The following is a 12,037-nucleotide window of genomic DNA, read 5'->3' on the forward strand; positions in this document are numbered from 1 at the left end:
AGGAAGGGAAGCGCAAGAATTGGAGACAGGATGTTTTCCATTCTCCATAATGGAGAGTCAGGGTCTATATTGTTTTATGTTATTTTAGCTTAAATAGGGTATTTAGGTCCTGCCTAATACTGATGATCATGTGCTAAGAACAATTAAGTAGGGTTGGTTCGATGACTATCAAGATGATGATCGTATGACTTGTTATGAATAACGAGTAGAAGTTGTATGATGATGATTAGTAGGACTTGTTAGGATTAGTATTACTTTCGACAAATTCGATACTCGCGATCTCGAGACTTGTAATGTTTTATCTTCGTTCGGTCTTTTGAATTCGAAGACTAATATGATGAATTGTATTCGGAGACTAATCTTCTATTGTATTCGGTGAATCTGCTGTTGCTGTGTACTACTGTCTATATTCTGCCAAATAATATATTTTGTAACCTGTGCAAAAATCAGAAAAGTAAAAAAAAACCTAATATTCATACTAATGGCGCATCACTACAAAGTGCGCCATTAGTATGCCAAGTATACTAATGGCGCATGCATCCGCAGTGCGCCATTAGTGTGCCAAAGCACATGGTTAAATATGGCCCCTGGGAGGCATACTAATGGCGCATGGTGTTATATACTAATGGCGCATTGAGTGGTGCGCCATTAGTATACCAGATACTAATGGCGCAGTAGTGGTGCGCCATTAGTAATAAATACTAGTGGCGTGATACTAATGGCGCACCAGTGATGCGCCATTAGTAGACAAAACTGGTGCGCCATTAGTAGGCCTTTTCCTAGTAGTGTCACTTGGCGGCCGATGTATTGCGGCGAGCGTCGTGCTCTTGGTGATGTCTTGGTTCATCTTTGCTCTTTGATGACGCTAGATGCCTCCCCAAATTGTTAATCGTTCCGATCTCCCGTGGCGGGGCACGCAGTCAAGGTTCGTGCTTTTCGCACTCGTTGGTTGTGGTTGCTCCTGAGTTGTGCCGTGGGGCCCGGTATGCACGCAATGCGGTGCGTTAGGTTTCTCGCAAAGTCTCAGTATTGTGATCCTCGACAACACCCCATAACTACTTGTGTCTGCCGTGGTGATGGTCCTTTTAGTCTGCTAGCTAGGTCCCGCCCTTGTTGGGTGTCTTGTTCTTCTCTTCTCCTTGTAACCTTGTTGAACGGTTTTTGGCCCGGTTTTCCTTATAAACAGGTCAACTTGTTTTAGGTTTTCAATCCGGTTTCCCTGATAAACTGGATCACTCTCCTGGCATATTGACCACTTTGAGTAATATATTTAGGTGGATGGACTCCTCCCCCGATGATTCTCAAAAAAAAATTGCTCCCGCCGCCATCAGTAGGTAGTTAAATTTTGCGGTCAAAGTTAAAGCAAGGAGATAAAGAAAGCATTACATTGTGGAATGGAGGGAGTACTGTACTTACTTGTGAGGCGTGAACGTACGTCGTGGGGTTGTATGTGCACGCATGATGGCGGGAGTGTTTGTGTTTTGTTTTGTTTTACTTGGACATGCATGCTTGATAAATCTGAGACGACAGACTAGCTACATACAAATTGGGTGGGCACACACACACACACACGAGCTGTTAGTTAAACTAACCAACACACACACAGAGAGAGAGGGGGGGCATGGGTGGCCGCGAACTAGCTAGCTAGCGGCAGAGGTGGTGATGATGGTGAAGGGACACCGGCCGGAAATTTGGAAAGGGAAAGGGGGTGTGGCAATGATGTTTGCCGGGGGAAACGGGACAGACAAAATAAAAACACCCCGATGGCCTTGCGTGCTCTTGTCATCCATCCCGCAAAAAAGGATTAACGGCTAGTGGTGACACGCTTCATGGACGCGTTTCACGAACACGGATACGAGAGCCGATCATCTAACTTTATATGTTAAATGTCTGCCTTTATTAATTTAAAAAATAGCATTTTTCATCGAGCTCCCACCAAATAGTAGAGCTCGGCTATATGTAACCTTCCGCCAAATATGTCAAATAGCTTTTCGTAAAAAACTGCATGATGCCTAAAAAGACTATGTGAATAAGTTTTTTGTTTGACGGAAGGCATAGTGCTTATAGCTTGCTTCCGCCAAATCTTGTACTACTCAGTTCCATAATGTAAAACATTTTTTTTACAGTAGTGTAGTTAAAGAACGTCATATATTATGGGAAGGAGGGAATAGCATTTAACGGCAAAAAGAGAGGGGAAACAATAGTGAAACAAATTGATCAGTGGCAAACTTCAAAGATGCTATCTATCAAACGCCTAATCATCTTCCACAAAACACAAATAGTAGTGCTTCCGCAGCAACAATCTTCTGTCATCGAGACGAAGCGGGGAGATGGGTATGGGGTGGCTTTTGACTCGTCATGTGGATCTCTAGACTCCCAGCAAACTCTGGCGGATTTGATTCCGGTTTGCGAAAAAACAAACAAGCGGACATGTCCGTGGACAAATACGGGTCTGCGTTGGATGGCGAAGTGCGTGCAGACAATTCTATTCTGAACGTTCACGAGCTATTTGAGGGTCTGCGTTGGAGATGCCTTAAGAAAACAATACTATGATCTAGTCAGTTCTATCCCGAACGTTCATCATGCAAATTATTAGTTAAATAGCCTGGAAAATGTTTAGTCCTGCTCATATGGAGGCTCACGAGTTTTTAAAACTGATTAAAGGCTCATATATAGCTAGAGATCGAGAGTGTGTATTGTTGCTCCATGCAGTACTACAGCATGTGTTGAAAAGCGCCATAGTTAGTTAACTGTGCCATGTAGTAATTATTTTTTTTCAAAAAGGGAGGACTCCCCGGCCTTTGCATCAGAACGATGCATACGGTCATCTTATTAAAGCAAATAAATAGGTTCCAACAAGGTCTCAAAGTCTCCAAACGAAAAGTAAAGAGTAGCTCACACAGAGCCAAAAAGGGCTAGAAGACAAACTAGCCAAATAAAGGACGCCACAACCGGCTGGCAAAAGAGAGATAGGTAAACTAGCCAACTGGTTGAAGATATTCCGAGTTACCATCTCCCAGCGGATAGATCCAGTAACCAAACGCTCCATGGCCTCCGTCGGAGTGAGTAACGACCACGTACGGATCAACGCCGTGGCTCTGAAAATAACCTGCAAAAAATGAATGCGTGTTGTCCTGTTAAAAACCAAATCATTTCTGCAATTTCAGAGCACCCACAACAAGGCGCATACTCCTACACGAATATGTTTCTCTAATTCGGGCTCTATCCCGTTAAGCCACGTTTCAAATAACGTGTTGATAGAACTCGGTGGAGTAATATTAAAAGTAATATATACCGTCCTCCATAATGCTTTGGCTAGCGGGCAATCAAGAAAAAGGTGCTCAGAAACTATACCTGGTAGGTCATGTCCAATTACGCTTTGTCAAGTTGTCCTTAATTAAAATAACTTGTTTATGGACAAACCACATAAACACTTTGATTTTCAAAGAGACTTTGACAGCCCAAACATGTTTGGACCTAGGAATCGAGCTTGAATTGATAACATCAACATACATTGATTTAACTGTAAATACTCCAAACCTAGTAAGCTTCCAGCGTAATTCATCGGGTTGCTGAGAAAGCTGAACCTCCATCAGTCTACTTACTAGATGTAGCCATTCTTCCCAACGATTGCCCACTAACGCCCTTCTGAACTGAATATTATGGGGGATATATTGAAGTACCGTTGCAACAAAAACCTCACGTCATTGAACGATACGATACAAGGACGGGTATTGAATGGCTAAGGGTGTCTCTCCGAGCCAAATATCCTCCCAGAATCGCGTACTAGCACCGTTACCAACAATAAACTTCGTTCTATTAAACATGGAAAGTTTGACTTTCATAAGCCATTTCCAAAAAGGTGAATCAGTCGGCCTTACTGTCACCTGAGACAAAGTTTTGGTTTGAAGATACTTGGTACGTAGGATTTGCGCCCAAGTGGCGTCAGTCCCACTTGATAACTTCCACAACCACTTGCTGAGAAGACATCTGTTCTTAACTTCAAGATTCTCAATACCAAGACCCCCTTGGTCTTTCGGTCTATAGATGATATCCCATTTGGCTAAACAGTATTTTCTTTTTATTTCATCACCCTGCCAAAAGAATCGTGATCGATAAAAGTCCAGTCTTTTCCTAACTCCAACTGGGACTTCGAAGAATGACAAAAGAAATATAGGCATACTCGTGAGAACCGAATTTATCATAATTAATCGGCCTCCGTATGACATGAGCTTGCCCTTCCAGCAACTCAGTTTCTTTTCAAATCGGTCCTCGATGCACTTTCATTCTCTGTTTGTCAACTTACGATGGTGGATTGGTATTCCTAAGTAGGTGAAAGGTAAAGCCCCCAAATCGCACCCAAACAATTGTCTATATGCCTCTTTTTCGTCATTGGCTCTACCAAAGCAGAATAACTCGCTTTTGTGAAAGTTAATCTTTAACCCGGTCAATTGTTCAAATAAGCATAACACCAGCTTCATATTTCTCGCTTTGGCCAAGTCATGCTCCATAAAGATGATTGTATCATCGGCGTACTGAAGGATGGACACACCTTCGTCAACGAGATGAGGTACCAGGCCACCCATTTGACCAGTCTCGTTAGCCCTTCCTATCAAAATTGCCAACATATCAACTACAATGTTGAACAGGATAGGGGACATCGGATCCCCTTGTCTCAGGCCCTTATGTGTCTGGAAATAATGACCTATCTCGTCATTCACTTTAATTCCAACACTCCCTTTTTGCGTATAGGATTCAACCTGGCGGCGCCAGACTTCATCAAAACCTTTCATATGCAATGCCTGTTGTAGGAATGGCCATTTTACTTTATCGTACGCTTTCTCGAAATCCACCTTAAAAACAACTCCATCCAATTTTTTCGAGTGAATTTCATGGAGCGTTTCATGAAGGACCACCATCCCTTCTAGGATGTTTCTATTCGGCATGAAAGCAGTTTGGGAATGCTGCACCGCAGAATGCGCAATCTGTGTGAGCCGATTAGTCCCAACCTTGGTGAAAATTTTGAAACTAACATTGAGAAGGCAGATCGGCCTGAACTGCTCGATTCTCACATCATCCGTTTTCTTAGGAAGCAGTGTTATTGTTCCAAAATTTAAGTGAAATAGCTGAAGCTGTCCAGAGAAAAGATCATGGAACATTGGTAGTAGATCCCCCTTAATAATGTGCCAACACTTTTTTGTAAAACTCCGCCGGAAATCCATCAGGCCCCGGAGCCTTATTATTTTTCATCTACGCTATAGCATCAAACACCTCCTTCTGCGAGAACGGTGCAACCAAAGTCTCATTACCATTAGCAGTTAGTTGAGGCACATCCTCAATCCTAGACTCATCGAGGGACACCCAACTATCCTCCGGAGGTCCAAATAATTGCTTATAATACTCTGTGATGTAAAGTTTCAGGTTATCCTGACCTACAATAGTTCCTTCATCTTGTTCAAGCTGAAAGATTCTCTTCTTTCTGTGCTTGCCATTAGCAATCAAGTGAAAAAATTGAGTGTTTGCGTCCCCCTGGACCACTCTACGGACCTTAGCCCACAACGCCCACTTCAATTCTTCTTCGCGGAGAAGTTCTTTCAACCTCATCTCCGCATCTAGTTTATCCTGGAGCTCTGCGGCTTGCAAAATCGTGGATTCGGCTTTTATATCTAGGGATTGAATCAGAGAAAGGAGCCTCTCCTTTTCAATCTTATAAATCCCACTAAGGCGTTTAGCCCATCCCCGTAGGAAACTTCTCAAATGCCTAATCTTATTCTGCCAACGCTCGACAGAAGTCGAACCTCCTGCATCCTTAGCCCATTCCCTAGCAATCAGATCCAAGAAACCTTCTCGTTCAAACCATGCCAGCTCGAACAAAAAGGTGTTTTTGTTTCCCACGTGATTTGGCTCACCAGAGTCCATGAATAGAGGTGTGAGATCCGAAATTCCACGCGAGAGAGCCTGAACCGTTACGAGAGGGAACTTCTGTTCCCACTCGACACTCGCGAGGACTCGATCAAGCTTCTAAAACGTCGGGTTTGGCAACGCATTAGCCCAGGTAAATTTTCTACCCGACAGCTCTATCTCTCTCAGATCCAAGCTTTCAATAATGGTATTGAACATAAACGACCATCTGTCGTCAAAATTATCATTATTCTTTTCCTCTCTCCTCCTAATGATGTTGAAGTCACCCCCAACTAAAATTGGGAGCTGCTCGGATCTGCAGATTTGAACAAGGTCCGCCAAAAACTCCGGTTTAAGTTCGGGTTGTGCGGCACCATAAACCGCCACCAGAGCCCAGTTAAACCCATCAGCTTTGGACCTGACCCGAAACTTAACCGCGAAGTCACCCATCACTACACTTCGGACTTCCAGTGAATCGCATCTCACTCCAAGCAAGATCCCACCTGATCTTCCTCGCGGAGGAAGGCAATGCCAATCAAAATCGACACCACCCGATAAAGTGTTGAGAAACTGGGGCGCAAAGTTATCCCTCCCAGTTTCGGAGAGAGCAATAAAATCTAATCTATGCTCAAGAGACGCCTCAGCAAGAAACCTTCTTTTAGCCAAGTCCTTCAGACCTCTGTTATTCCAAAAGATTCTTTTCATATTTCATCATGAAATTTTTTGGCAGTCCGAATCCTAGCACTCCTACGAACCGCAGAAACGGGATAAATCTTCCGCTTCCACTTACGTTTGGGTTTACTTTGGTCCTCCATCCGGTCCTCATAACCGGGCTCAGTGGGTCTAGCTACTGCATCCTCTAGAGTTACATCCTCTTCCTCAGATTCAGGAGTGGATGGTGCAAGATCCGCACAAAAATTATCGAGCATTCTGACCCCCTCGCATTAATCTCTGCATCATTCATGAGTTTTACCGCTTCTAGGTTTCGAATTGTTTCTAAAGCGCGTTCCGCTTCCAAATCTAGGAGATCATTAACTGAGTTGGAAATTTCACCATTAGTACTTCCTAGCGAAACTCCTAATTGGTTGGCATTATTAATAATCTCCACATTAGAAAAATGCAGGATAGAATTAGACACGTTGACAGACATACCCGTAGTGACCTCAATGTCACGAAGCTTGGCCGCCCTCATAGAGCACCTCTGCTGCATGTCATCAACCTCCGGATGCTCCTGGATAGTAGAACTCATCCGTCGCCCCATAGATACCGGGTCTGGGATCCCACCAAAAGCAATGACCTCCTCCCGAGAAACTGGAGGAAGCGGCGGTGGGCACCCAAGCCCCACGGACGAGTGTCTCATATCGAAGCCCTGGGCCGCCGGTAAACTAGGAGAGGGAAGCGCGGGCGCCGCCTGCCCGAGCACTCCCCCACCCCACCCCTCTGGCCAGAGGGCGTCATCGTCCTGACTGCCGAAGGAGAAGGGGGGAGCGAGGCCATCTGCCCTAGACCCCCACCCTGCGCCATTGGAGATGTGGCCGCTCTAGCTGCTGCCGGAGAAGAGGGATCCGGGGCCACCTGCCCCGGACGGCCTCCCCCCTGACCGGCCATCGTCAGCGTCGCCGGCGCCAGGATAAGAGGAGATGAGGTCGAGGCCACCTGCCCCGGACTCCCCCCCAGGCACAACCTCCACAGCAACCGTCATTTCCCGAAACTCGACCACTGGGAGAACGGGGGAAAGCGAAGCCACCTGAGGCGCCACCTCCCCCCCCCCCCCCCCCCCCCCCCCCCCCCCCCCCGAAGTTGGCTGAAACGACCCAAACCGCGGAGAACTCATAGGCACCGAGGAAGCTGGTGCCGGCTCTACCCCGGGTCCGTCCCCAGGCAACTGAGCAACAGGTCCCGATCCGTTGGACCTCTCTCGTCCAGCCTCATCAGTCGGTGCCCCTCTAGCACCCGTGCTGTCATCACCCTCGTGCATATCCACATCAGTCCCATTAATTGCCTCAGCAAACAGATCTGCATCCTTGAACTCAATCTCAAGAGGAAACACCTCTCCCCTATAAATCCAGTTGACCACATCAGGGACGAACTCAATGTCCAGAACACTCACTAGAAGTCGGGCCACCCCATGGGCGCAGGTAAAAGCCATATCCACTTTCTCAGTTTTTCCAACCATAATACCCAGACTAGCCACAACTCGAGCATCCGTCAAAGGCTCAGAGGGAGCCCCGGAAAACCGTAACCAAACCTGAGTAAGGGGCTTTCCCTTAGGCTCCACCTTCTTCCACTCATGAAATTCCAGAATGCATTTAGTGCCAGGAACTCTGCACAACCCAAAGCTCAGCAATCTCTGCAAATCATCCACAGTTGGAAAGTCAACCCTGAACACATTGTTCTCAATACTGACAAGTTCCCACTGGAAGTCACCTGGAGCCAGTTCCTGAAGTCTCTGCACAATCTGAGCCTCCGAAACCTCTCCCTGGGTAGCTTTCACAATTCCAGTGGTCAAACTCAGCGTCTCCACCGGAATCTCTCTCGCAGCCGGGGATTCAAAGAACATCAACTCAGCACAATATACTCCATACGTTGTAAGAGCCGGAACCTGATCACGCAGAAGAGGGCAACCCCCCGTGGCATGTGCTGGCTTACCACACGAATCGCACAACTCCGCCACGCACTCAGCAATGAAGTGACCCTTCTCACCACATCGATAGCATAGCATCTTCTCCTTCTTACGTGCCCACTTGGACGCTCTCTCTGAATCAGTCATGTCGCCTGCCTCAGCTGAAACTCCCATCCCAGGAACCTCCACGTTGGCCAGTGCCGTCACGACCTCCATCGCCTGGCTAGGCAGCTCAGTCGTCTGAACGGGACCGACTGCCATGACAGAAGCCTCATGGCCAACAACGGCTGGTGGCGGAGGCTGTCTGCGGTACCGACCACGACCACCACGATGTCCACGGTAGCCACCTCTCTGCCGGTAGTCTGGGCCTGAAGCTCCCTCGATAAAACCACCCGGAGGGCCGAGAAAAGGTCTCTCAGCAGAACCATCACTCTGCCAGGCAAGACCGCGACCACCTCCCGTAGATGACGATCCACGGTGTTGGCCATCCCCATAAGCATCATAACCATCATCCCCCCACTATCCTCGGGGCTGATCATAAGACTCTCCAGCAACCGCGTTCTGCCTCGTCTGCGTTGGGCCCGAGCGTTTTTGTGTCGGCCTCGTAACGAAGTTAGGCGGCGGCGCGGGACGAGGCTGAACGCCGGCAGTGGCCTGGACAGCCGGCCTTGGGCCATTGGTCGAAGCATGCGCCGGAGGCCTCGACGGAGCAGCACCGCGGCCCACAGCCGCAGTTGTCGGTGGCCTCGGCGGAGCAACTCCGCGCCCCACAGCCGAAGGTAGCACTGTAGCCAGAGCTGATGGCCTGGGTCCCTGACCGCCACGCCCGGCAGTCGGCGACGCCCCCACAGCCAGCGCCAGTCACGGGCCAGGCGGGCTCCCACGGCCTGCAGCGACCGCGGGTCTCAGCCCCGGCGGCGCGCCACGACCTATCGGCAGCACCGTCCGCTGCCCTTGTTGCCCGCCACCACGGCCAGCCGACGCCGCCTCGGCACCCGCAGGAAGCTTGGGATCGGCCGATGGATTGTTCCCCCGCCCAGCCATAGAGAGAGGAGGAATACGAGCGGCACGTCCAGGTCCGCACCGAGGGAAGCCGGGCACCGCAGTTCGCTTCCTTACCCTAGGCGGCGGCAGAGAAGAGCGATCGCTCCGATCGTAATTCCTGCATGGCCCGATATGCACAGAGGTAGAGACCATATTTTCCTGGGCCACATACCCATTGAAAATTGGTCCACTAAGCCCCTCCTCAGCTCCCCCATGTTGGGCCTCATACCCACGCACGGGCTCACAGCCGGCCCGCTCATCCACAGCTCCATCACGGCCCAAGATGGCATTCAAACGTGCAGTCCTAGCCGCCCGGATCCCAGTCGCCGTGCTGGTCTCCGGCGCCGGCGGCGCTGCCTCCGATCTCCCCTTCCTCTTCTTTTTCTTACTAACAACACGAGTCCATGCATCTTGCAGGAAGAAATCTGACAAAGTTAATGGTTGGATGCATACCTTAGGTAGAGGCCCTTTCCAAGGCCGGATCGCAGTCGCCGCCGTCCTCTGGTGAATACTCTGGCGAACAACCTCCACCTTATCCTCGGGATGCATCCCAATCCGCGCCGGATCATCACCCGGACAATGTCGTCAACCAACGTGGCCACCTCCTCTTCCGAGTACCCAGGGCTGAACGCCTCGCAGATCACGTCGGAGGGCGTTTCTTTCGGATCTTTGGCTGCAACCGAGTGACGATCCTCGACCTCCTCTTCTTCGTCATCAACAAGCACCCAAAACCTTCCTCCAATCCCTGAATTCGGCCTCGTGATTTGATGCTCCGAAGTGGTTAGATCGACTATCTCGATCTGCTCCTCCCCGCCAGAAGAAACCTGCAAGCTATCCAGCACAAGAATTTCAAAGACATCAATATGCAATCGCATACCTGCTTGAATCATCTCACCAGCATTCAGGTACCGCCCGGCCAAAATGTCGTGTTCTTCATCCCTCACCGTCGTCCAACTTGAGCGCGGATGCATCTACACGAAACCATCCCGCCAGATCTCCATCCTCCGGTCATCTTGAAACGAATTCTCCAACGCACTTCATCGGACGGATTGGCGAACGGATCGTGATCCAGATCCGAGTCAGACTCGGAGGCAGCATAGCCTGGCGGCCGTGGCAGCGCCGGAGACGACGAGAAGGCAGCCGGAACCACGCCCCCAAGCGTCGGCTTGATCAGCGGAGGCGATGCCGGCGGCGGCGGCACGACCACCACCCTCTCTCCATCCCCCTCACGTGCCTGCGTGATTAGCGGAGATGATTCCGGCGGCGGCGCCCGCTCCCGCAGCTCCTCAGCAGACTCCTCGTTCACCGTGGTCGGCGGCGCGGGCGGTGGCTCCGGCATCGGCGGCTCGGTCGCCTCGGTCGCCTCAGCCGCGGCAGTCATCTCCCGCATCTCCTCAGTAATTACCTATATAGTAGTAGTGCACATAGTTAGGTTGCTGTCATGCCATCCTTTTGCGTTCGTCGGTAGATGGGTGAAGCGTTCGAGTGGCCTAGATAGACTGAACTGAACATGTTTAGAAGAAGGCAGGCGCTGACGTTTCATTCGCATGGCATTCAGACAAAACTTTGGGGCTATATACATTGATATAGCTCACAGGTGGAGACACTGGTTTGATAGTGACCACACGAACATAAAGATGACAAGATGATAAGGGATTAGATAGCGATCTGGGATCTGTTTTCTTAGCTCAATTTTGGAGGGCTATATAGTTCACAGGTGGAGACACTGGTTTGATAGTGACCGCACGAACATAAAGATGACAAGACGATAAGGGAACTAGCTAGATTAGATATCGATGTGGCTAGTTTAGAGGGTGCTTGGATCCAAGGGACTATTTTTAGTCTGATTAAAAATAGTCTTTTTTAGAGGCTAAAGTTCCAAGTACCCCTGACTAAAGAGAGGTTAGGATTAGTCTTGAGGCTAAAAATTTTTAGTCATAGGAAACCTATTAAAATATGTATTAGCCCTCTCTCTTTTCATTTAATGTCTCTCCTTTAACACATGCGAGTTCTGAATTGGAGGGTTTGAAGGATAATAAATGCTCAATAACTTAATTTTAGTCTCTTTAGTATTTGGATCCAAGCATAGGTGAGGCTAGCAAGTTTTAGTCTCACTACTTTTAGTCATGGGACTAAAATGTACCCAAACACCCTCTTATAATTAGCTCCATTCCAAGATGAAAATGGTTGGTCCAATCTACAGTACGTATCAATCATGCACGCATCCAATCCAAGGCACACGCACAAAGTAGGCGTAGGCACGTCGTCGTCCAGATTCATTCACCATCATTAGACATAAAATGATTCCGGAAGAGAAGAATTAAGGTTGAGACAATTAGGTGCCAACCGAGTGAACGGTCCCAACTGATGCTCAAATTAAATCCTGACCCAACCAACCATCCAACCTCACACAACTATATACGCATATGTACATGTGCGTCTTTATCGGGAAAAAAATGTACATGTGCG

At 48.7% G+C, this 12,037-nt stretch overlaps 1 protein-coding gene across 1 annotated transcript; it reads right to left on the reverse strand.

Annotated features, from left to right (window-relative positions):
• Positions 1-2,799: 2,799 nt before the first annotated feature.
• On the reverse strand, positions 2,800-11,089 carry LOC125539609. The gene is made up of 3 exons (XM_048703107.1): positions 10,513-11,089; positions 10,022-10,399; positions 2,800-3,109 (listed from the first exon to the last, which is right to left on the reverse strand). The coding sequence occupies exons 1-3, from the start codon at positions 10,956-10,958 to the stop codon at positions 3,085-3,087; spliced, it is 849 nt and encodes a 282-aa protein (XP_048559064.1). The 5' UTR covers positions 10,959-11,089; the 3' UTR covers positions 2,800-3,084.
• Between the last annotated feature and the right edge of the window lie 948 nt (positions 11,090-12,037).

Source organism: Triticum urartu, chromosome 1, assembly GCF_003073215.2.
Source record: "Triticum urartu cultivar G1812 chromosome 1, Tu2.1, whole genome shotgun sequence".
NCBI classification, from domain to species: domain Eukaryota; kingdom Viridiplantae; phylum Streptophyta; class Magnoliopsida; order Poales; family Poaceae; genus Triticum; species Triticum urartu.

What these genes read in the sequence shown, in the direction of transcription:
- LOC125539609 (XM_048703107.1), bottom strand. Translation starts at nt 10,958, where the DNA reads ATGCGGGAGATGACTGCCGCGGCTGAGGCGACCGAGGCGACCGAGCCG. An exon ending in CGCGCTCAAGTTGGACGACG is followed by an intron (nt 10,400 to 10,512) that starts GTGAGGGATGAA and finishes TGTGCTGGATAG; the next exon opens with CTTGCAGGTTTCTTCTGGCG. An exon ending in GGAAAGGGCCTCTACCTAAG is followed by an intron (nt 3,110 to 10,021) that starts GTATGCATCCAA and finishes CATTTTTTGCAG; the next exon opens with GTTATTTTCAGAGCCACGGC.